At 45.7% G+C, this 27490-nt stretch overlaps 1 protein-coding gene across 1 annotated transcript in view; it reads right to left on the minus strand.

Moving 5' to 3' along the window:
• TTPA (alpha tocopherol transfer protein) overlaps positions 1 to 21200 on the minus strand; it is a 44900-nt gene extending 23700 nt beyond the window's left edge. Inside the window, exons 1-2 of the mRNA XM_069731405.1 lie at positions 20946 to 21200; positions 846 to 999 (exon numbers count right to left, since the gene is read on the minus strand). Of these exons, the coding sequence (XP_069587506.1) occupies positions 846 to 999; positions 20946 to 21149 (358 nt within the window). The 5' untranslated portion in view covers positions 21150 to 21200. The remainder of the gene's footprint in view (positions 1 to 845; positions 1000 to 20945) is intronic.
• Between the last annotated feature and the right edge of the window lie 6290 nt (positions 21201 to 27490).

The raw sequence follows: 27490 nt of genomic DNA on the forward strand, positions 1-27490 counted from the left end.
CGTTGTGTTGCAGAAATGCAACATGTAGTATTTTTAGCGGTGTTTTTTTTTGCCGCAAAAAAACGCATGCTTTTTTTGCGGCAAAAAAATGCATTGCTGTCTATGTAAACGCATGCGTTTTTAACCACATGCGTTAAAAATGCATGCATTTAAAAAAAAACAAAAAAAAACACACTGATAAACCACCCCACACCATAAAATTGATAAAGGGATCCTACCCCTAACCCCTTTAAGGGTAGGGTTGGGGGTAGGGTTAGGATCCCTTTAGGGTTAGGATCCCTACCCCTAACCCTACCCCTAGCTCTTTCTGTTTATAGTGGGTTTTTTACTTTATTTTGATGATTGGCAGCTGTCACACATTTATCTGCATGCGTTTAAAAAACGCAAACGCATGAAAAAAACGCATGTAAATGCGTGAAAACGCCGCGTTTTTTTCACATGCAAAAACACATGCGTCAAAAAAAAGCAGCGTTTGCACGCGTTTACATGCGTTTTTTCACCATGCATTTTTAAAAAAAAAAAAACGCATGCGTTTTGAAACGCAAGTGTGAAACCAGCCTTAGAGAGCATTGGTCATGATTTTTGTGCCTCTGTACAAAACTTTTTGAATCAGCCAGACAATGACATTTTCCCAATGGCAGATCAGATGCTTTTTATGAAAAACATATTTTCATATCTTTTAGGTGGGGTTAGGAGAATTATGGTTAGGCTGTGATTTATAGATATGGCCTTATTTTAATTTTTCAGAATGAATACGTCTCTTATTAATCTGACTATGCTGTAAATATCAATATCATAGATATTTATATACATATACCTATTTAGTACATAGCATTTATATTTACCAATTCTATAAATAAGAACTTTGCTTCCATAAGCATCTCTGGACTTTAGCACAGCATGGTAACCGGCACCATACAGGTTCAGGAGAGGAGATGGGCGCAAGTCAGCACTGATTTCCGGACATTCTTTCCTCCACTTGTGATAATTTTTCAACAACTGAAACATGAACAGAAATGTAAGCGTGAATGTAGAGCATGGCAGATCACTGTTGTGCATTGGGGTGATACAGGCTCAGCGTTCACAGCTTATTAATGTAGCAAATCTTAATATTCATTGACATAAAACAATGAAAAATAAACCACCAATCCCTGAATAGAACCACCCACTGGACTCCTAGGCCCAGAACGAGCAGAGATCTCTCTAGTTTGCTCCTCTACAGGATTCTTCCTATAGATATGGCTGCATTTTCAAAGTGATGAAAATTCCAAAGATTCCGAGGGACCACAAAAATTACATAGGGATAACAGCCTAACCATAATTCTCCTAACCCTTACATTTGTGCATTCTACTATTTGTATTTCTGGCTTGATAAAGGCCTATTATGGCCAAAAACGTTGCATTGTCTTCCTCATTTTTGTATTTTCTTCACGTGATTTTAAGGATGGATTAAAAGCTACATCTTATCCCGATACAAACTTCCTGGTGCCTCCGAATCTTTGGAATTTTTATGGTTTTGAACTCTGTGGGGGGTCAAAGCCAGTCAGCACAGAGCCATCATTGGTTCATGAGAATCATTTACTGTATTTAGTGCATTTTCTAAGTGACAAGTTCCATTAACACTAACAGGGCCGTGTATACCTAGGCCTACTACAGAAAAAAGGAATGTAGTCAGCTTACCGGTCTTAGACGAAATCCCCAGACCTACCATAGCCCAGCACGGTTTGGGGTGAGCGCCCACAGCAAATGAAGACAAAAAGAGAAATGATCCAGCTGGAGGTGGAGGCAGTTCAGACTTTGTTAGACTTTATTGGACAACTAAAGCGATAAAAAGTTCTTCAACAAGAAAAATCTTTACATAGCAAACACCTGGCACACCAGTGAGGAGGATCAACGCGTTTCAACTATGAAGTCTTACTCATGATCTATGAGTAAGACTTCATAGTTGAAACGCGTTGCCTCCACCTCCAGCTGGATCATTTCTCTTTTAGGCCTACTACAGTTATATTTTGCCATCTTGGCCCTGATGATCCCACTTTTACATATTCATTATACAACATCAACAAGAAAGTTGTTGCGGAGGGAGGAATGGCCATCGATAGCTGCACCAATCTCTGGATTAGCAACAAAGTTGGTTTCTGTTGGTTATATTGGGTTCTATGGAAAAATGAAGGAGAAACTGAGATCATTTGACATTTGATCCCAAGCATTCACCATGTTTTGATTAGGAAGGCCAAATGTTGACAAGCCGTGCTCTGCAGATTCCACGTCAAGCGAGAAACTTTTTGAAGGGTATTTTTAATTATTCAATGCTTTTGAAAAAAATGCTTGGCATGGACTGTGTTGGAGACTGCAGCTCATCCCTGATCTGACTTGCAGCACCTGACGAGGCCCATAGAGAAAGGCAGCGCTGTTTTCAGAATTAAAACAATCAGTCTTATAACCTCTTAACAAGAACCGATGAGCGAAATGAAATACAAAAAAACAAAACAATGGTATTTACTTGTAGTTACAGCGGTAATCTGCAGGTAAATACTATTTTAGACATGTGCATGTAGCGAGTTCAAAGTGCAAGAAAACAAAGTTAGATTCTCCCAGTAGAGGATGACAGCCAAGAATCGTTGGAGTATGATTACTGCGCACTCACTGAGAGTGAATACACCTCTGCTCATTCTGGGCCTAGGAGTCCAGTGGGTGGTTCTATCACTTACCGCTGATATTTACAGAACCAGTGCTGTTCTGACAGCTAGAAGTGAGCAGCTGCATGGAGAATAGAACTTTTATCACTTTTTCCAATTCTAATGAGACTGTTACATAGTTACATAAGTTGAAAAAAGACTAAAGATCCAAGACCAACAAGTTCAACCTTTCTCCACCAATTATTCTCTATCGCTAGATTGGTTGCCCACAATTTCATTCATTGTAATAAAAGCATCCAATCTGTTATAGTGTCATTACTACCTCTTGTGGGAGAGCAATGCGCTGTCTGACTGCTCTAACTGTAAAGAAGCCTTTCCTATTTAGCTGCCGGAATCGGCTTTTCTCCACATTTCCTGGTCCTTAGTATGGTCTTTGGAAATAATCCATGTTAGGGTATGTGCACATGTTCAGGATTGCATCAGGATTTGGTCAGGATTTTTCATCAGTATTTGTAGCCAAAACCAGGAATGGGTGATAAATGCAGAAGTGGTGCATATGTTTCTATTATACTTTTCCTCTAATTGTTCCACTCCTGGTTTTGGCTACAAATACTGAGGTAAAATACTGACCAAATACTGCTAGTGTGACGGCAGCCTAAGTCCGGGGTCACACTTGTGAGTTCAATGCGAGAAATTCGCACATCAATACCCGGCACTGCTGATGGCACTCGGGACTGAGTGTGTGGTTCCATGTATTTCTATGCAGCTGAACGCTCCGGACCCGAGTGCCGGCGGCAGTGCCGGGTATTGATGCGAGAGACTCGTGCGAGTTTCCCGCATTGCACACGGAAGTGTGACCCCGGCCTAACCCTGTGTCACAGTTATAGCAGCCCCAGATCGCCTGCAACATAAATGATCATTTAAAGAGTGTACTAGTCTGCTCCAGGATAATAAAGCTCCATTTCCAGCGCTGTTATATTACAGCGCTGGAATCTCTGGTTCTACAATCACACACTCCAGCTTAGGATCGGATGTCTCCGGCAGAGCTACATTGTTTGCGTCTGCCCCAGCTCCACCTTTGTTTGCTGGCTTCACATGTATGTATTGCAGTATTGCCAGCGTGCCTTTCTCGCAGTGTAAGACTGAAATGGATTTCCTGGTGTGAAACAAGATGATCATCCATATGTGTTCCAGAGTTATTACCACATAAAGTGATACTGGTCAGAATTGTAAAATTTGGGCTGATCAGGAAGGTGAAAACAGGCTGGGGGTGAAGGGGTAAAGCCGGTGTCATATGCCTCAATAGAGCAAAATGTGCAGTACCACATCAATGAACACTCAGCATCAGGGAACAAACACAGCTCAAATAATCTCAGCTTCTGTACACAGAGCCCCATACTGCCATATACCTCTTCTTTCAGACACCTGTAAACAGTTAATAATAATAATTTTTATTTATATAGCGCCAACATATTCCGCAGCGCTTTACAAATTATAGAGGGGACTTGTACAGACAATAGACATTACAGCATAACAGAAATCACAGTTCAAAACAGATACCAGGAGGAATGAGGGCCCTGCTCGCAAGCTTACAATCTATGAGGAAAAGGGGAGACAAGAGAGGTGGATGGTAACATTGATTTTGAGATTAAATCTCTCATTTCTGTACCCTCTATATAAAGAATATCCTGCAGTATATCTCTCCTTTTGGTGCCATCTATATACAGTAAATTCTGAAGCATATCTCTCCTTTCAGTCCCATCAATATATAGCCCATCCTGTAGTATATCTCTCCTCTGGGGCCCCTCAATATGCATCCCATCCTTCATTATATCCACCTTCCTGTCCCCTGTACATAGAGCCCCATCCTGCAGTATATCTCTCCTCTCTGTATACAGCCTATCCTACAGTTTGTCTCTTTGTTCTCTCCTGTATATACAGCCCCATCCTGCATTATATGATTTTTCTCCTCTATATACAGCCTTATCCTGTAGTACAATGCCATTCTTAGCAGCACGCAGGTACTTCAGTTTCTTTGTATGAGCTCTCTGTAATGATGCAGGCTCCACCCGTTCCTGTGGCATCATTCCTCACAGTAGTAGCTGCATTCCAGTCAGCTATACTTTCAGGATGTAAGCTGGAAGAGGCCGCACCGATGAGCGACCAGGGTCCCTGGAACTACAGGACTGTTCCTATGTCATATTTAAGGGGGTGATTTGTACAAAACAAGGCAGATTTTATAAATGGGTTATATTGGCACAAATTAATATGTGGTCTTATAGTATATGTGTATTTTATATGACCACTTTGTGATTTTGGGAACACCACTTTAAGGAGACAGATAGGCTTTAATGAAGAAAATAGTCAACAAATTTGTTGAAAAACACATCCTGAACCATGGGTAAAAATTTTACACATGGATTTTACCCTAAACATTGAAAATCTAATGTGAAAACATGCAGATTTTCCATAACATTACCGTCAAATCTGCAGGGACTGCAAACAAGTCGGCAGTCTGAACAGTCCTGGAAGTTAGCTTTCCACTCACACTGAGGGTAAGTGCAAACGTTGCGGATTTGGCTGCGAATCCGCAGTGGATTGGCCGCTGTAGATTTGCAGCTGTTTTCCATGCGTTGTACAGTACCATGTAAACCTATGGAAAACCAAATCCGCAGTGCACATGCTGCGGAAAATCCACGTGGAAACGCTGCGTTGCATTTTCCGCAGCATGTCAATTCTTTGTGCAGATTCCGCAGTGGTTTACACCTGCTCCTCAATAGGAATCCGCAGGTGTAAAACGGCAGATGTAAAATGGCAGGTGTAAAACCTGCGGATTTAGCAAAAACGGTGCAGAAAAATCCACACCGTGTGCACATAGCCTAAGATCTTAACCCACAGATATTATCACTATATGCCCCAATAGAGAGCAAAATCCACTTATATTGTCTCAGTAAGGCCGGGGTCACACTTGCGAGTGCAATGCAAGAAACTCGAACGAGTCTCTCGCCTCAATACCCGGCACTGCCGCTGGCACTCGGGACCGGAGCGTTCAGCTGCATAGAAATACATACAGCCGCACACTCCGGTCCCGAGTGCCGGCGGCAGTGACAGGTATTGAGGCGAGAGACTCGCACAAGTTTCTCGCATTGCACTTGCAAGTGTGACCCCGGCCTAAACCAAGGCCAAAATCGCAGAGGAACAGCTTGAATCTTGCATTCTTTATTAAGTCTGAAATTGTTTGTGGTTGTACAAATTGTACTAATCTACAACTTCCTGGTTTATGTTAAGACATTGACTTTTGGACACTATTGCAAAATCTCCAGTTTAGAAAAACAGTAGTACAGCCTCTTTCACCGTTCCTGGCTACATAGAAATCTAGCATTTCCCTTACTAATTGTAGAGATGGTGCCGAGACTCTTTCAATGGATGATATCGCTAATCAGAGGAGTAATATGAACTCCTGGGTCCCAATGTAATAACTGTATTGGGCCTCCATCAGCCATTAATCACTTATGATACTGGTGTCTTTAGTTGACCGAGGCACCAGTGTCCATACAGCCATAATGTATGGAGGAACATAATGGTGGGGTAGACATGGCCTTCAGGGGGTTGTTCTGATATTAAAGCAGTTCCAATGATCTTGGAAACCCCTGGTTTTCGAGCTTTTAACTTCTGTGGAAGCCGAATTTTACACTCAGTGTGTTAGTAAATTGATTGAGGTAGAGACATCTGATATGTGCGAATACAATCAATATTCCATAAGCCACCAGTTTTGAGGAATGATCCCATAAATTAGTCCATCAAAGTGTAGTATTGTCACCTGTTGCTAATAGATGTATTCTCCCATATTTTTTAGGCTACAAGTACTTCACAGCTTTCTGCATACGTATCTGTATCATTCAGTGTGCAGTCAACAAAAAACACGGTGGGTGTGCACTGGAGAGAAAACAAACCAAGTCTAACAATACGAAGACACAAATGTGTGTCCTAATGGGTCTAAGGATGTCACACGCCGAGCAACCTGCAAAGCTTGACGTGGAAAACAACACAGGTCAGAGTTCGCATCTCGGCTGCAGGAAAATGGCCGCCGCGATCTCCATCTGTGCACGCGCGGCATCCCGCGGCCATTTTCCTGAAGCCCCAGGAAACCGAGAAGAACCATCTGCGCACGCGCGGCCTCACTAAGATGGCCGCGCCCACCGATAAACGGCTGAATAGCACAGATTGCGCTATTTTCCTTGAAGCTGCGCAGTGGATTTGCCACTTGGACATGCGCACACCACTACGCCACCAACGGAGATCTGGGAGAGAAACAGTGCTGTCACCACGCCCATATGACCTGACCAGCGTGAGTGACAGCCCAAAACGGCGACTTTACAAAGGTATTTCGGCAGCATAGGTGGGGAATAAAGGCTCCAAAATACACTAATGTAAAGCCCAGCTCTGCCCCTATTTAATGCTATTTTTTAGCTCTTCTTGAAAAAACGGGGTGACAGGTTCCCTTTAATGTTTTATAAAAATTGTTTTTTTTTGCAACAGCCATTTCAGTTTCATATATATAATAACTGTTGGACACAGTAATGTTTCTGCCTTGAAATGATGTTTATTGTACTAACAGAAAATGTGCAATCTGCATTCAAACAAAATTTGACAGGTGCATAAGTATGGGCACCCCACCAGAAAAGTGACATTAATATTTAGTAGATCCTCCTTTTGCAAAAATAACAGCCTCTAGTCGCTTCCTGTAGCTTTTAATGAGTTCCTGGATCCTGGATGAGGGTATTTTTGACCATACCTCTTTACAAAACAATTCCAGTTCAGTTAAGTTTGGTGGTCGCCGAGCATGGACAGCCCTCTTCAAATGATCCCACAGATGTTCAATGATATTCAGGTCTGGGGACTGGGATGGCCATTCCAGAACAGTGTAATTGTTCCTCTGCATGAATGCCTGAGTAGATTTGGAGCGGTGTTTTGGATCATTGTCTTGCTGAAAGATCCATCCCCTGCGTAACTTCAACTTTGTCACTGATTCATGAACATTATTGTCAAGAATCTGCTGATACTGAGAGGAATCCATGCGTCCCTCAACTTTAACAAGATTCCCGATGCCGGCATTGGCCACACAGTCCTAAACCATGATGGAACCTCCACCAAATTTTACTGTGGTTAGCAAGTGTTTTTCTTGGAATGCTGCGTTTTTTGGCTGCCATGCATAACGCCTTTTTGTATGACCAAACAACTCAATCTTGGTTTCATCAGTCCACAGGACCTTTTCCAAAAAGAAATTGGCTTCTCCAAATGTGCTTTTGCATAACTCAGCCGACTCTGTTTGTGGCGTGCTTGCAGAAACGGCTTCTTTCGCCGCACTCTCCCATACAGCTTCTCCTTGTGCAAAGTGCATTGTATAGTTGACCGATGCACACTGACACCATCTGCAGCAAGTTGATGCTGCAGCTCTCTGGAGGTGGTCGGAGGATTGTCATTGACTGATCTCACCATTCTTCTTGTCTGTCTTTCTGATGTTTTTCTTGGCCTGCCACTTCTGGCCTTAACAAGAACTGTACCTGTGTTCTTCCATTTCCTTACTATGTTCCTTACAGTGGAAATTGACAGGTTAAATCTCGGAGACAGCTTTTTGTATCCTTCCCCTGAACAACTATGTTGAATAATCTTTGTTTTCAGATCATTAGACAGTTATTTTGAGGAGCCCATGATGCCACTATTCAGAGGAGATTCAAACAGGAGAACAACTTGCAAGTGGCCACTTTAAGTAGCTTTCCCCATGATTGCATACACTTGGCTATGGAGTTCAAAGCTCAATGAGGTTAGAAAACCAAAAAAAGTGCTTTAATAAGTCAGTAAAAAGTAGGTAGGAGTATTTAAAACAAGAAAATGATAAGGGTGCCCATACTTATGCACCTGTCAAATTTTGCTTGAATGCAGATTGCACATTTTCTGTTAGTACAATAAACATCATTTAAAGGCAGAAACATTACTGTGTCCAACAGTTATTAGATATATGAAACTGAAATAGCTGTTGCAAAAAAAAACAATTTTTATAAAACATTAAGCTTAAGATTAATAGGGGTGCCCAAACTTTTTCATATAACTGTACCTCATCCTCCCTTCTATGGGAACGGCACTAAGGGATCTTCTCAGGGTAATAAACATTGTTATTACCTGTATGCCCATATTAATAGGTCATATACAGTAAGACCAAATGTTTGGACACACCTTCTCATTTAAAGATTTTTCTGTATTTTCATGACTATGAAAATTGTACATTCACACTGAAGGCATCAAAACTATGAAATAACACATGTGGAATTATATACTTAACAAAAAAGTGTGCAACAACTGAAATTATGTCTTATATTCTAGGTTCTTAAAAGTGGCCACCTTTTGCTTTGATGACTGCTTTGCACACTCTTGGCATTCTCTTGATGAGCTTCAAGAGGTAGTCACCGGGAATAGTTTTCACTTCACAGGTGTGCCCTGGCAGGTTTAATAAGTGGGATTTCTTGCCTTATAAATGGTGTTGGGACCATCAGTTGTGTTGTGTGTTGTGAATTCTGCTCTTGGGTTCCCTCCAGTGGTTGTTGGTGGGAATGCAGTTGTCTCTGACTCGCAGTCCTGGCCAGGTGTATCGAATAATTACAATTCTGACTGGGATATTTAGGTGGGCTGGATCCTTTAGCCCTTTCCAGTTGTCAATGTTTCTTTGGAAGTGTTGGATCTCTGCCTGGCCTCTCATGCTTATCTGCCAGTTCAGCAAAGATAAGTGTCTGTTTCTTTTCTTGTGGCACACATGCAGTGTGCTTATTTTCAGTATTGCTCGTTTGTTTTTCTTTTGTCCAGATTAGACTGTGTCTGTGTTTTCTCGGTCTGGTTGGTTTCACTGGAGTTGCAGATTATTATTATTTATTTATATAGCACCATTGATTCCATGGTGCTGTACATGAGAAGGGGTTACATACAAGTTACAAATATCACATACAGTAAAACTAACAATGACGGACTGATACAGAGGGGCGAGGACCCTGCCCTTGCGGGCTTACATTCTACAGGATTATGGGGAAGGAGACAGTAGGTTGAGGGCTGCAGGAGCTCCGGTGTTGGTGAGGCGGTAGCTCCGGTGTTGGTGAGGCGGTAGCTCCGGTGTTGGTGAGGCGGTAGCTTCGATAGTGATGAGGCAGCAGCGGTGTCAGTGCAGGCTGTAGGCTTTCCTGAAGAGATGAGTTTTCAGGTTCCGTCTGAAGGATCCGACTGTGGTTGATAGTCGGACGTGTTGGGGCAGAGAGTTCCAGAGGATGGGGGATATTCGGGAGAAGTCTTGGAGGTGATTGGATGAGGAGCGAATAAGTGTGGAGGAGAGAAGGAGGTCTTGGGAGGTCACGTGAGAGAAGATATCGAGAGATTAGTTCAGAGATATATGGAGGAGACAGGTTGTGGATGGCTTTGTAGGTCAGTATTAGCAATATGAACTGGATACGCTGAGGGAATGGGAGCCAGTGAAGAGATTTGCAGAGGGGGGAAGCGGAGGAGTAGCGAGGAGAGAGATGGATTAGTCGGGCAACAGAGTTAAGGATGGACTGGAGAGGTGCAAGGGTGTTAGCAGGGAGGCCACAGAAAAGGATGTTGCAGTAGTCAAGGCGGGAAATGATGAGGGCGTGCACAGGCATTTTAGTAGATTGGGGGTTGAGGAAAGGACGGATCCTGGAGATATTTTTGAGCTGGAGGCGACAGCAGGTGGAAAGAGCTTGGATGTGTGGTTTGAAGGACAGGGCAGAGTCGAAGGTTACTCCGAGGCAGCGGACTTCGGGTACAGGGGAAAGCATGATGTCATTGACTGCGATAGATAGGTCAAGTAAGGAAGATTTGTGGGATGGAGGAAAGATGATGAGTTCAGATTTGTCCACATTGAGTTTGAGGAAGCGAGAGGAGAAGAAGGAGGATATGGCTGATAGGCACTCTGGGATTCTGGACAGCAGAGCGGTGACGTCTGGGCCAGAGAGGTAGATCTGAGTGTCGTCAGCATAGAGGTGGTACTGGAATCCATGGGACTTTATGAGTTGTCCCAAGCCAAGTGTATAGATTGAGAAGAGTAGGGGTCCTAGAACAGAGCCTTGGGGGACTCCAACAGAGAGAGGGTGGGATGAGGAGGTAGTATGGGAGTGGGAGACGCTGAATGTGCGGTTGGAAAGGTACGAGGCGATCCAGGATAGGGCGAGGTCTTTGATGCCAAAGGAGGAGAGTATCTGTAGTAGGAGGCAGTGGTCAACTGTGTTGAAAGCAGGGGACAGGTCTAGAAGGAGGAGTACAGAGTATTGTCCAGTAGCTTTGGCGGTAAGTAGGTCGTTAGTGATTTTGGTCAGGGCAGTCTCAGTTGAGTGATGGGGGCGGAAACCAGATTGTAGATTGTCGTACAACAAGTTAGATGAGAGGTGGGAGGAGAGTTCAGCATGGACGTGCTGCTCCAGGAGTATGGAAGCAAATGGGAGCAGCGATATTGGGCGATAGCTGGACATAGCAGTTGGATCGAGGGTTGGCTTTTTAAGGATAGGCGTGATTGTGGCATGTTTGAACGCAGAGGGGAAGGTGCCAGAAGTTAGTGATAGGTTGAAGAGGTGGGTTAGGGATGGGATAAGTGTGGTGGTGAGGTTGGGGAGGAGGTGGGATGGATATACGCTCCTACATCTTTAGTTGGATGTAGGAAGTTTTTTGTATATTCTGCTGTGGATTTTTTGAAGGGTTTTAATACTGACCGCACAGAACTCTGTCCTATTCTGTCCTATCTAGCTAGAGTGGCCTCCTGTGCTAAATCCTGTTTTTTCTGCCTGTGTATGTTTTTTCCTCTCTGACTCATCGCCAATATTTGTGGGGGGCTGTCTATCCTTTGGGGATTTTCTCAGAGGCAAGATAGTATTCCGATTTCCATCTTTAGGGGTATTTAGTCCTCCGGCTGTGATGAGGTGTCTAGGTGTGTTAGGTACACTCCACGGCTACTTCTAGTTGCGGTGTTAAGTTCAGGGTTGCGGTCAGTATAGTGGCCACTTTCTCCAGTGAAAGTTCTCATGCAGCTCCAAGGTCACTGGATCATAACAGTTGTGCAGAAGTCTGGTGGATACACAGCTGATATTCCTACTGAATAGACTGTTAGAATTTGTATTATGGCAAGAAAAAAGCAGCCAAGAAAAGAAAAACGAGTGGCCATCGTTACTTTAAGAAATGAAGGTCAGTCTGTACAAAAAATTGGAAAACTTTGAAAGTGTCCCCAAGTGCAGTGGCAAAAACCATCAAGAAACTGGCTCACATGAGGACCACCTCAGGAAAGGAAGACCAAGAGTCACCTCTGCTGCTGAGGATAAGTTTATCCGAGTCACCAGCCTCAGAAATCGCAGGTTAACAGCAGCTCAGATTAGAGACCAGGTCAATGCCACACAGAGTTCTAGCAGCAGACACATCTCTACAACAACTGTTAAGAGGAGACTTTGTGCAGCAGGCCTTCATGGTAAAATAGCTGCTAGGAAACCTGTTATGACCTGGTGGTTAGGAGCACCCGGAATGACCTGATAGTTAAACCTCATGCAGGACGAGCTCTGGGATGTGGGAGCTCTGCTGACCGCAAGCCCTAATCCTATCACACACACTAGAAATAGCCGTGGAGCGCTCCTGACCAGACCTAGGCGCCTCGTCACAGCCTAAAAGCTATCTAGCCCTAGAGATAGAAAATAAAGCCTACCTTGCCTCAGAGAAATTCCCCAAAGGTAAAGGAAGCCCCCCCACATATATTGACTGTGAGTACAGATTAAAGTCACAAACGCAGTAATGAAACAGGTTTCAGCAAAGGGAGGCCAGACTTACTAAATAGACAGAGGATAGGAAAGGTAACTTTGCGATCAACACAAAAACCTACAAAAGACCACGCAGAGTGTGCTAAAAAGACCTCCGCACCGACTCACGGTGCGGTGGGGCCACTCTGCATCCCAGAGCTTCCAGCTAGCAAGACAAAATCATCATAACCAGCTGGACAAGAAAACAGTGAACAAATAATGACTATCAGGAACTTAGCTTCTGCAGGAGAAGGCAGGTCACCAGAGAGATCCAGGAGCGAACTGAACAAATGCAAAAACATTGACAGCTGGCATGGAGTAACGATCTGAGAGGAGTTAAATAGAGCAGCGAACCAAAGGATAAACCATGTCACCTGTCTAAGGAACCTCAGAAGCAGCAGCTTCACTCATAGCCACCAGAGGGAGCCCATAGACAGAACTCGCCGAAGTACCATTCACGACCACAGGAGGGAGTTCGACAACAGAATTCACAACAGAAACCACTGCTAAGGACAGGCAACAAGCAGAAGAGACTTGTTTGGGCTAAAGAACACAAGGAATGGACATTAGACCAGTGGAAATCTGTGCTTTGGTCTGATGAGTCCAAATTTGACATCTTTGGTTCCACCCACTGTGTCACTGTGCGACGCAGAAAAGGTCAACGGATGGACTCTACATGCCTGGTTCCCACCGTGAAGCATGGAGGAGGTGTGATAGTGTGGGGGTGCTATGCTGGTGTCACTGTTGGGGATTTATTCAAAATTGAAGGCATAAAAAACCAACATGGCTACCACAGCATCTTGCAGTGGCATGCTATTTCATCCGGTTTGCGTTTAGTTGGACCATCATTTATTTTTCAACAGGACAATGACCCCAAGCACACCTCCAGGCTGTGTAAGGGCTATTTGACCAAGAAGGAGAGTGATGGGGTGCTATGCCAGATGACCTGGCCTCCACAGTCACCAGACTTGAACCCAATCGAGATGGTATGAGGTGAGCTGGACCGCAGAGTGAGGGCAAAAGGGCCAACAAGTGCTAAGCATCTCTGGGAACTCCTTGAAGATTGTTGGAAGACCATTCCCGATGACTACCTCTTGAAGCTCATCAAGAGAATGCCAAGAGTGTGCAAAGCACTCATCAAAGCAAAAGGTGGCTACTTTGAAGAACCTAGAATATAAGACATAATTATGAAAAGTTCAGCTACAGCCGCATCTGTTCTGTGTTTTCTTTTGTGGATTTCCAGTGTCAAATGTCATATCATCTGCTCAAAGGACCAGCCATGTAGTAGAGTAGAAAGTCTCCAGCAGCTTTATCCCCACAAAATAGAACAATGGCCTCTGGACAGAAATCAGGTGCTGTTATAGGTGTGTTACGCCCATCACCCGTGCCATGGAGATGCTAAATAAGCAAAGCGAGAGGAGCGCTGCAGAAACCAGTGACAGGAGGGGAGCACTGTCACTACAGACCACAAACTAATAATCTGCCAGCAAATATTTCTACGACATTCAGGATTTTTAGATCACTGAGAACCAGATGGATGTAAACTTTACATAGGCATGGATATGGCCAGTTCACACATAACATACACGTATGTATGACAGTACTGTGCAGTGCTGAGAGCTACTAGAGATCAGCAAATATTTAAATATTGGGTTCGGATTACGATCGTTGTATTTGCAATATTCGACGAACATAGCCAAACACCATTGAAGTCAATGGGAGAGCAGATCGTCAAACATAAAATCAGCATGAATATGGCAAACTTGGATTCGGCGATCGTTTTCTGAACATATTCGCTCATCCCTATTAGCTACCCTTACAGCACACGAAGGATAGGATAGAGATAAGGAAATAGAAAGATGATATACAGTTGTGCTCAAAAGTTTACATACTCCGGCAGAATTTTTGCTTTCTTGGCCTTTTTTCAGAAAATATGAATGATAACACCAAAACTTTTTCTCCACTCATGGTTAGTGGTTGGGTGAAGCCATTTATTGTCAAACTACTGTGTTTTCTCTTTTTAAATCATCATAACAACCCAAAACATCCAAATGACCCTGATAAAAAGTTCACATACCCCTTTTCCAAATACCATACATTGCCCCCTCTAACATTTAATGACAGCTTGAAGTCGTTTGTGGTAGTTGTGGGAGATGTTCTTTATTTCTTTATTTTCTCAGATGGTAAAGCTGCCCACTCTTCTTGACAAAAAGCCTCCAGTTCCTGTAAATTCCTGGGCTGTCTAGCATGAAATGCGCGCTTCAGATCTCCCCAGAGTGGCTCAATGATACTGAGGTCAGGGGACTGAGATGGCCACTCCATAACCTTCACTTAGTTCTCCTGTAGCCAATGACAGGTCGACTTAGCCTTGTATTTTGGATCGTTGTCATGTTGGAATGTCCAAGTATGTCCCATGCGCAGCTTCCGGGCTGATGATTGCAAATTTGCCTCCAGTATTTCCTGATAACATGCTGCATTCATCTTTCTTTTAACTTTGACCAAGTTTCCTGTGCCTTTGTAGCTCACACATCCCCAAACCATCAGCGATCCACACCATAGATGGTGTGTTGACCTCTCTCCAAATGTGAAGTTTATGGTTGTGGCCAAAAAGTTCCATTTTGGTCTCATCACTCCAAATTACCTTGTTCCAGAAGTTTTGAGGATTGTCTCTGTGCTGTTTTGCGAGATACTTTGTGGCATTTGCGCAGTAATGGCTTTCTTCTGGCGACTCGACCATGTAGCCCATTTTTCTTGAAGTGCCTCCTTATTGTGCTTCTTGAAACAGCTGCACCTCTGGTTTTCAGAGAGTCCTGTATTTCAGCTGATGTTATTTCTGGGTTTTTCTTTGCATCCCGAACAATTTTCCTGGCAGTTGTGGACGACATTTTTGTTGGTCTACCTGATCATGGTTTTGTTTTTACAGGGCCACTGATTTTACATTTTCCCAGTTTGAACGCTGCTGACTGGCATTATCAAATCCTTGGATATCTTTTTGTATCCCTTTCCCGTTTTATACAGTTCAACTACTTTTTCCCGTAGTTCCGTTGACAATTCTTTTGCTTTCCCCATGACTCACAATCCAGAAACATCAGTGGCTGGATGAAAGATGCAAACGTCTGTCTGGATCCCAAAACCTCTCTCAGCTTTTATGCGAACACACTGATTACAAGCAAACAGGTCACAGGTGAGGATGTTACCTTTAGTAGCCATTCAAACCAATTTGCATCAACTTCTGTGCATATTATCAGGCCAAAATCACCAGGGTATGTGAACTTTTGATCAGGGTCATTTGGATGTTTTGGGTTGTCATTATGATTTCAAAAAAGAGAAAACACAGTAGTTTGACAATAAATGTCTTCACCCAATCACTAACCATGAGTGGAGAAAAAGTTTTTGTGTTATCATTCACATTCTCTGAAAAAAGGCCAAGAAAGCAAAAATTCTGCCAGGGTATTATTATTATTTATTTATATAGCACCATTGATTCCATGGTGCTGTACATGAGAAGGGGTTACATACAAGTTACAGATATCACATACAGTAAACAAACTAACAATGACAGACTGATACAGAGGGGCGAGGACCCTGCCCTTGCGGGCTTACATTCTACAGGATTATGGGGAACGAGACAGTAGTTTGGGGGTTGCAGGAGCTCCGGTGTTGGTGAGGCGGTAGCTTCGGTAGTGGTGAGGAGGCAGTGGGGTCAGTGCAGGCTGTAGGCTTTCCTGAAGAGATGAGTTTTCAGGTTCCGTCTGAAGGATCCGACTGTGGTTGATAGTCGGATGTGTTGGGGTAGAGAGTTCCAGAGGATGGGGGATATTCGGGAGAAGTCTTGGAGGCGATTGGACGAGGAGCAAATAAGTGTGGAGGAGAGAAGGAGGTCTTGGGGGGACCGGAGAATGCGTGAGGGAAGATATCGGGAGATTAGTTCAGAGATATGTGGAGGAGACAGGTTATGGATGGCTTTGTATGTCAGTATTAGTAATTTGAACTGGATACGCTGAGGGAATGGGAGCCAGTGAAGAGATTTGCAGAGGGGGGAAGCGGAGGAGTAGCGAGGAGAGAGATGGATTAGTCGGGCAGCAGAGTTAACCCCTTTCTGACCTCGGACGGGATAGTACATCCGAGGTCAGATCCCCTGCTTTGATGCAGGGCTTCGCGGTGAGCCCGCATCAAAGCCGGGACATGTCAGCTGTTTTGAACAGCTGACATGTGCCCGTAATAGGCGCAAGCAGAATCGCGATCTGCCCGCACCTATTAACTAGTTAAATGCCGCTGTCAAACGCAGACAGCGGCATTTAACTACCCCTTCCGGCCGGGCGGCCGGAAATGACGTCATCGCCGACCCCCGTCACATGATCGGGGGTCGGCGATGCTTCAGAATTGTAACCATAGAGGTCCTTGAGACCTCTATGGTTACTGATCGCCGGCAGCTGTGAGCGCCACCCTGTGGTTGGCGCTCACAGCACACCTGATTTTCAGCTACATAGCAGCGAACAGCAGATCGCTGCTATGTAGCAGAGGTGATCGTGCTGTGCCTGCTTCTAGCCTCCCATGGAGGCTATTGAAGCATGGCAAAAGTTAAAAAAAAAGTTAAAAAAAATGTGAAAAAAATAAAAAAAATATAAAAGTTTAAATCACCCCCCTTTCGCCCCAATCAAAATAAATCAATAAAAAAAGTCAAATCTACGCATATTTGGTATCGCCACGCTCAGAATCGCCCGATCTATCAAATAAAAAAAAAGCATTAACCTGATCGCTAAACAGCGTAGCGAGAAAAAAATTCGAATAAAAAAATGCAATAACGGGCGATCAAAAGAACGTATCTGCACCAAAATGCTATCATTAAAAACGTCACCTTGGCACGCAAAAAATAAGCCCTCAACCGACCCCAGATCATGAAAAATGGAGACGCTACGGGTATCGGAAAATGGCGCAATTTTTTTTTTTTTTAGCAAAGTTTGGAATTTTTTTTCATCACTTTGGTAAAAAATAACCTAGTCATGTTTGGTGTCTATGAACTCGTAATGACCTGGAGAATCATAATGGCTGGTCAGTTTTAGCATTTAGTGAACCTAGCAAAAAAGCCAAACAAAAAACAAGTGTGGGATTGCACTTTTTTTGCAATTTCACCGCACTTGGAATTTTTTTCCCGTTTTCTAGTACACGACATGCTAAAACCAATGATGTCGTTCAAAAGTACAACTCATCCCGCAAAAAATAAGCCCTCACATGGCCAAATTGACGGAAAAATAAAAAAAGGTATGGCTCTGGGAAGGAGAGGAGTGAAAAACGAACACGGAAAAACGAAAAGTCCCAAGGTCATAAAGGGGTTAAGGATGGACTGGAGAGGTGCAAGGGTGTTAGCAGGGAGGCCACAGAAAAGGATGTTGCAGTAGTCAAGGCGGGAGATGATGAGGGCGTGCACAAGCATTTTAGTAGATTGGGGGTTGAGGAAGGGACGGATCCTGGAGATATTTTTGAGCTGGAGGCGACAGGAGGTGGAAAGAGCTTGGATGTGTGGTTTGAAGGACAGGGCAGAGTCGAAGGTTGCTCCGAGGCAGCGGACTTCGGGTACGGGGGAAAGCATGATGTCATTGACTGCGATAGATAGGTCAGGTAAGGAAGATTTGTGGGGTGGTATGTAAATGTTTGAACACAACTGTATGGGAAAGAAGACAGAAAGAACAACAGACAAAAAGAAAGGAAAAAGAAAGAAAGACAGACGGACAGAAAGAAAAAGACAAAAAAGACAATGTAAGAAAGACAGAGAGAAGAAATAAAGAAAGAGCTGCAGACTATGGGGTGCATGTCCCTAGACACAGAACTGTGTGCACTATATACAGGGCCGGGCAGCACTACAAATAAAAGGTACAGAAAAGTGCGGTAGTTTCTTTACCCATTTCAAATGAGATGTTTCTGCCCCAGAAGTGATGAGGGTTCAGCAATATCTCTGTATTCTTGCAGCCGGAGAACAGCCCTTTCTATGATAGCAGCTGCCTCACCAGACACACTACACCTGGCACAGCACACAATACACCTGGGACACACACACTACACCCGACACAGCACACAATACACCCGGGACAAACACACTACACCCGACACAGCACACACTACACCCAGCACACACACACTACACCCGACACACACATACACACACTACACCCGGCACACACACACTACACCCGACACACACACACTACACCCGGCAGACACACACTACACCCAGCACATACTACATAGCACATTCAGCACACACGCACGCTACACCTGGCACACACCCTACACCCGGCACACACACACTACAACCAGGACATACTACATAGCACATCCGGCACACACACACACACTACACCCGGCACACACTACATAGCACACCAGGCACACACGGACACTACACCCGGCACACACACACTACACCCAGCACTTACTACATAGCACACCAAGCACACACACACACACCCAGCACACACTACATAGCACACCAGGCACACACACACACTACACCCGGCACACACACACTACACCCAGCACACACTACATAGCACACCCGGCACACACACACACACACACTACACCGGCACACACACACTATACCCAGCACATACTACATAGCACATCCGGCACACACACTAAACCCGGCACACACTACACCATGCACACACACACACTACACCCAGCACTGCACACACTACACCCGGCGCACACTACATAGTACACCCAGCACAGCACACACTACACCCGGCATACACTACACCCGGCACACACACACTACACCCGGCACACACACACTACATATTGCACCAGGCACACATGGACACTACACCTAGCACAGACGGACACTACACCCTGCACACACTACACCCGGCACACACACACTACACCCAGCACATACTACATAGCACATCCAGCACACACGCACACTACACCCGGCACACACCCTACACCCGGCACAAACACAACAACCAGCAAATACTACATAGCACATCCAGCACACACACACACACTACACTCGGCACACACTACATAGCACACTAGGCACACAAGGAACACTACACTTGGCACACACACTACACCCGGCACACACACACACTACACCGAGCACATACTACAAAGCACATCCGGCACACACACACACACACACTACACCCGGCACACAGACACTACACCCAACACACACTACATAGCACACCAGACACACACACAGACTACACCCAGCACACACTACATAGCACACCAGGCACACACACACTACACCCGGCGCACACACACTACACCCAGCACACACTACATAGCACACCCGGCACACACACACACACACTACACCGGCACACGCACACTACACCCAGCACATACTACATAGCACATCCGGCACACACACTACACCCGACACACAGACACTACACCCGACACACAGACACTACACCCAGCACACACTACATAGCACACCAGGCACACACACACTCACTACAGCCGGCACACAGACACTACACCCAGCACACACTACATAGCACACCAGGCACACACACAAACACGACACACAAACACTACACCTGGCACACACACACACTACACCCAGCACTGCACACACTACACCCGGCACACACTACATAGCACACCAGGCACACACTACACCCGGCACACACTACATAGTACACCCAGCACACACACACACTACCCCCGCCACACACACACTACACCCGACACACACACTACACCCAGCACACACTACATAGCACACCCGGCACACACACACACACACACTACACCGGCACACACACACTATACCCAGCACATACTACATAGCACATCCGACACACACACTAAACCCGGCACACACTACGCCCTGCACACACACACACACACTACACCCAGCACTGCACACACTACACCCGGCGCACACTACATAGTACACCCAGCACAGCACACACTACACCCGGCACACACACACACACACACTTCACCTGGCACACACTACATAGCACACCCAGCACAGCACACACTACACCCGGCACACACTACACCCGGCACACACACACACACTACACCTGGCACACACTACATAGCACACCCAGCACAGCACACACTACACCTGGCACACACACACACTACACCCAGCACTGCACACACTACACCCGGCACACACTACATAGCACACCAGGCACACACTACACCCGGCACACACTACATAGTACACCCAGCACACACACACACTACCCCCGCCACACACACACTACACCCGACACACACACTACACCCAGCACACACTACATAGCACACCCGGCACACACACACACACTACACCGGCACATACTACATAGCACATCCGGCACACACACTAAACCCGGCACACACTACGCCCTGCACACACACACACACACTACACCCAGCACTGCACACACTACACCCGGCGCACACTACATAGTACACCCAGCACAGCACACACTACACCCGGCACACGGACACTTACTCTCAGTGCCTGCTCCATGCAGAAGTCTCTGGCTCGGAGAAACCTGAGTAAGAAGTGGTCGGAGAGCCCCAGGGGCCAGTGCCCGCTCTCAGCCTCCGCCCTCCGCCGGATGATCCCGATGGCGTCTGCCACCACCGGGGAATGGTCGGGCAGCTGGTTGAGTGCAGGATTCCCCTTCTCATAGTCCTCCTGAGCCTCCGACATGTTCCAGCAGAGCCCGGAGAAGTTTGGAACGATCCTCCTCCTGCTGCAGGGAGGGAGGCAGCTCCGCTGGGCTGTGCCCTCTGTGCTGGGACCTGTGCGCCCGCTGTTAAAGGGACAGAGACCTGTGTGCACAGTGACCAGTGCGAGGTCCCAGCATCACACACATTGCTGCAGACGGTGCTGTGAGCCCAGAGATCCACGGTGGGGTACACTGTGATCACTGGGGGGCTGGGGGGGACAGCTACTAACATCACGGTCATATGCTCTTACTGGAGGCATCTGTTCATATAGAGGATAAGAAACAAAGAGACAATTGTGTTCTGCAAAAAAAGAAGTTTCTCAGAAATTTTGTTTAGAAAATGTTATGAAGTGATGCAGACTGCAGCGGTTTTAGTGGCGGCAGGAGCTGGTGAGAAGGAAGGACAATGATGAATGGCTCCAGATACGACGTGACCAGTTTGGCGGAGTTTGATCTCGGTTTATCCAGCCTAATTTTAGGAAAATATTAATATTTTTTTTTGTTTTCCTCGCACTCATTGACTTGCATGGCCGAGTGCGACCAGAATATTGAATCAAACTCAGACATGCAGCAATTTTCTCATCAGACCAACTCTGAGGAAAAAAATCGTCCAAGTGCACGGCCCCATAGACTCCCATCGGTCTGGGTGGGATCCGATGTTTGATGGTGGGATAATACAGTCGTCTCCATCCGCCCTCAGGGCTCGCTCACACCACCGTATTTTCCATCGGAGTGTGATCCCACAAAAGACCAGTGTGGTTCTATGATACTGTTCATATGCCCAATTTTTATCCTTAGACAGTTGTTCCGAGGAAAAATATCGCTGCATGTGTGAGTTTATTCTGAATTCTGATCGCACCCGGCCATGCAGATCAATGAGTGCATAGAAATCATAGGACTGCACTCGCATGACATCTGAGTGCAGTCCGATTTCCATGGACTGGCACAATGGGGAAGATGGAGACATTTTTTTCACCATTGTCTCCTTATGGCCGGGATCACACATGCGAGAAACACGTCCGTGTCTCGCATGTGAAATCCAAGCTCTGGCGCCGGCACTCCAGAGTGGAGCATGCGGCTCCATGTGTTGCTATGCGGCCGCACGCTCCGCCCCACAGTGCCGGCGCCAGAGCTTGGATTTCACATGCGAGACACGAACGTGTTTCTCGCATGTGTGATCCCGGCCTATCCGAGAGAATTGGATCACACTGAACAAACTCTGATCAGAGCGTCATTTGCATAATTGTTCTCATTCTCTCTGATGAGAAGATCTATGGCCGTCTGCATCTGCCTCTAAGGCTATGTTCACACATTGAGGAAACAGGAGTAAAGACGGAGCAAGAAAATAGTGCAAAATATAATTTATTAATTCACAGGCAAGTAGTGCATAAATATATATTAGACAGTACAAAAAGGATGCTTAAAAGGGGAGTGAGTCACCACCGGTGGACACCCTGCCAAATATAAATATCCCATTAATAGGTAACACTGAGGAAGCAGCTGAAAAAATGCACCATGTCACTCCTGTGGGTAACTAGTATACCCCCCACAGAGTAAAATACCAGCAACAGGGCAGCGCTTACCAATAGAATGCAGAAAGGCAGGGTGCATCGGGCGGGATTCAAAGAAGTCCCCGACACGCGTTTCGCTGACGCGGGTGTTCGGCTTTCTCAAGGGGAAGTGCTTTAGACCACAACAGGACCCTTCAAATAGCGCGCGCACCGCCACATGTGACCAATCACATGGGGCACCTTAACCAATGGCAGCCGGATATGCAGCGCATGCGCGCCTGGGGCATCCCGTCCCACGTCAGAGGCGGCGTCAAGCATCGCTCAGTCGCCGCGGGGAAGAGACCCCAGCAGCGCCTGCGCGAGGCATGAAAGACGCCGCTCGGACCGGGAATCAAGGAGACCGCAAGCGACGCATGCGCACCGTGGCCAGCCAGATATGGTAAGTAATTGCAGCAGAAATAAACTACTACGCCCGTAAGAAGAGTCTTTTTTTGGCATGCTAGACATATACATAAATGTATGTAGCACAGTGCCGGTCATACCACAGTATACAAAACAAATACAAGGCTGCAATTGAAAAAAGTGCATAAGAATATATCATCAACTGGAGGTACGGCGCATGTGCAGGTCCCAATGCATAACGGAGTCCATCCAGAAGAGGTGTCCTGAGAGTCGGAGCGGAATAGGAGAATAGTGTAAAAACTAAAAATAATGAAAAAGAAATAAAGTGAATAAAAACACAATAAAACAAACATAAAGAATCCGGTCCCGGGACCCACAATTTGGGCCCAGATAGGGGCACTGGTCGGGAATATAGTAGGAGACAATGCCTAAGGCGCACAATCCAGGCGGCTTCTCGTTGCGCTAGCACTTTCTTATAATTACCACCTCTAAACCCCAAGGTGCACACACTCAATGCCTCTGACCTGAAGAGTCCCCGCGTCACTATTATGAAATTGTTTGAAGTGGCGGGGAAGTGTCTTCAGGTCAGAGTCATCAGTGGCCCCACGTGCAGCGCGGATGTCTCTGACATGTTACCGGACGCGCATCCGAAGTTCTCTGAATGTGAGTCCCACATATATCAGAGAACATCCGCACGTGGCATAATATATGACATTAGACGTACCACATGTAATGTGTTGTCTAATGTCATATATTTTGGATCCATCCGATGATGTGAAGGATGAAATCCGTATAATATTGGCACATGCCACACAGTGGCCACACTTAAAGGGAACCTGTCACCCCGAAAATCGCGGGTGAGGTAATCCCACCGGCATCAGGGGCTTATCTGCAGCATTCTGTAATGCTGTAGATAAGCCCCCGATGTTACCTGAAAAAGGAGAAAAAGAGGTTATATTATACTGACCCAGGGGCGGTCCCGCTGCTGGTCAGGTCGGATGGGCGTCTCCGGTCCGCTCCGGCACCTCCTATCTTCTTTCCATGACGTCCTCTTCTGATCTTCAGCCACGGCTCCGGCGCAGGCGTACTTTGCTCTGCCCTACAGAGCAAAGTACGCCTGCGCCGGAGCCGTGGCTGAAGATCAGAAGAGGACGTCACGGAAAGAAGATAGGAGGCGCCGCAGCGGACCGGAGACGCCCATCAGACCTGACCAGCAGCGGGACCGCCCCTGGGTGAGTATAATATAACCTCTTTTTCTCCTTTTTCAGGTAACATCGGGGGCTTATCTACAGCATTACAGAATGCTGCAGATAAGCCCCTGATGCCGGTGGGATTACCTCACCCGCGATTTTCGGGGTGACAGGTTCCCTTTAAACGAGCCCAATAATGGACCCCTAGTACCAAATGGATTCACCGGAGGAGGGACATAGTGGCTCCGGACCAGAAGGTTAGCCAAGTTGGGTGATCTTCTGGCAGTCATTGATGGAAACTCTCCCAACACAGAAGCTAATGCGGGTTCTGTAAGCAAGACTGGCCAATGTTTACTCAAGATTTCCCTCATTTTTGGCCACTCATGATTGTAGGTTGTGATAAACCGGACCCTATTTCCCCCTGTTGGTATTTCCCGTTTGTTATTTTTTGGGTACAGCAAGTCCCTCCGTGGTGTCCTTCTGGCTCTTTCGAACCCCTGCTTAATGGACCTACGGCTGTACCCACGTGCCTCAAAACGTCCCCTCAGATCCTCCGCCTGTGCGAGGAATCTGTTATCGGTGGAGCATATCCGCCTCATCCTCAGGAACTGTCCGATCGGGACGGCCCCAATTGTGCTATAGTTATGTGCTGAACCGGCATGTAGCAACGCATTGACTGATGTGGACTTCCTGTAGACGTCCTTCTGAATTCGACGGGCCTCATCAATCTCAAATGTGACATCCAGGAAGTCAATACGTTGATGGTTAGATTGATATGTCAATTTAATATTAAGCTCATTGTCATTATGCCGGTTCATAAATTCCTCGAGCTGCTGGGTCGTTCCCCCCCACAAAAACAAGACGTCATCTATATAACACACCCAGCACAGCACATGGTCTGCGGGCTGCACGCCCCCGTCGCCAAAAATCGTTCTCTCCCATGCTCCCAGGAAGAGATTGGCGTATGTTCACACAATGCGTTTTTTATGCTTTTTTTTCCGCAGGCAAAACCTGCTCTCTTGGCAGTAAAGAAACAACATAAAAGAGCAGATATTGCTGAGTGTTTGCGGCGTTTTTGGTGCGTTTTTACAGTGTTTTTGTCATGGTCCATTTGTCTCTTGTCCATGCTGCTTTAGTGCATAAAAAATAATCTCATTCAACGTCATCAGGTTTTGGCACCAAAAACGCAGTAAAACCTGATATCTGCCTTTTCTGCAGTATTTTTTACATTGCCCATTGCTTTCAGTGGGTGAAAAACGCTGAGAAAAGTAACATGCTGCACTTTGCATAAATGCAGCTCTTTGACAAAACAGTCAGGAAAAATAACAAAGGTGAGTGCATGAGATTTCTGAAATCTCATAGACTTTGCTGGTACTGTGAAACGCAGCTGAAAATGTGCATAAAAATGCAACAAAAAAACCCGCAACCTGTGCACAATGCCTTACTTGTTCTGAAAGTATTTATTGGTCATCGATGTGCATTTTCTTGGGATTTCTTAGGTGACTCTGTTGCCAGTTTTGACCACCCGCCAATACGACTGCTGCTATTATACCGATGTCGCTGATCGTGCTCCTTACATAACTCAAGGTTCTAATTCCTTGCGCTCTAAGACGCTAAGTGTCTGGTGGGCGACAAAGTGTCCCTGCCTCCCTCCCTCATCCATTGTAGGTCCACTATCTGTCACTCATTAGGAATCTGTCTCAGAAAGCCCAGTCGGACGCACCCCATGTTATTTCTAGACCTTTGGGATTTCCTCTGCTATGACTCTTGGTTCCCCTTTCGGTGCACAATTCTTCACTTACCCCATAGTCCATTCTAACCTAAACCAGACGTACTCTATGAACTTATTTTGGGTTCTGCATAAACAGCGTTCATTCCTTCTATTGGATCTACAGTATACACTCATGTCATAGACCTCCGAGTGATGGCTCAGCCTTGTGCCCCCAATATAAGCATAAAGTGGCGTACATCACCGATAGGCTAACGATATGAGAAAACGTATACTGCATGGGATATATATTTCTGCAGTGACCATCTATGTAAGAAAATGAAGATTGCTGCACTTTTTACGTTGTAATTGTTGCATACGACCCTGATGGAGACCACTGTTTTGTCCACAATCAGCTGATTAGACGCAAACAGGACATTCTGACGTAAATACAAGGAGTGTTCATGCCATTACACCTTGGGCTCTGACGCAGGGTGCCCTGATCCAAACACAATTTCTTCACGGCCTGGAATATGCACCTGATAGAACCAATTTTAAATCCTAAAGAAAGATGAAGACTCGGGATGAGCAGTCCAGTGGAAATTCGGGTTCTGGTACCCAACCGAACTTTAGTCCAAAGTTTGGTTACCCAAACCCCATTGAAATCAATGTGGACCTGCACTTTGGAGTTGGGAATTGACTCTCTCTCCAGACTCCCCAACTATAAAACGGACTTCGGCGAGATGTCAGTGTTCAGAGTTCAGCATCTTACGTCCGATCCAGACCTTAAACTTTAAAGTTCGGATTCGCTCATCTCTATTAAAGACAAGTCTTTACTATCCTGTAATATTCGAATAAAACAAACAAAAATCAGATGCCTGGTAACATCCACAAGACCCGAATCACCGCTGCTGGGTAAAGGTATATTTGTCTTCCAGGAATTCACTTCTGCAAATAACAGGACAACCAAAAAGCTGGACTTGAAAGCAAACATACAGTAGATACAAGCAGCAGGAGGTCACCTAAGACTAGAGGGGCTCAGATGTGCAGGAATTTGCTCCTTCACCAGTTAAATGTAAAAGTTTGAAGTTTAGGTTTATAAAGGATGATTTTATTTTACTTGAAGACAAACCCATTGAGTGAAAGAAGCACTACCTGACATGACATGATCTTGTAAGGTGCTTTGTAATGTAACTAGGATTAGTAGTGACTAGATATGAGTGGATTGATCCGCAGAGTCGATTTTCCTGATATTTGCGGTTCCCGTGCAAATTTATACATTTTGAGATCTCTCTCTAATCCAAGCAAATTTATTCACAAATCAAATTTTTGGGAAAATGTAGTGAAGCTGGCGAGAATGAATTTCAAAAGATCATCTCTAGTACTGACATTAATCTGCTTTCTGATGGCTTAATCCCTGCGTTATCTGCTCTGTTTTGGTCCTCCGCTGTACCATGGAAACCAGCCCCTGACTCTCTTTGAACCATGCACCCTCTTCTCTACGTTCCTGA

Source organism: Ranitomeya imitator, chromosome 6 (assembly GCF_032444005.1).
Source record: "Ranitomeya imitator isolate aRanImi1 chromosome 6, aRanImi1.pri, whole genome shotgun sequence".
Classification (NCBI taxonomy): Eukaryota; Metazoa; Chordata; class Amphibia; order Anura; family Dendrobatidae; genus Ranitomeya; species Ranitomeya imitator.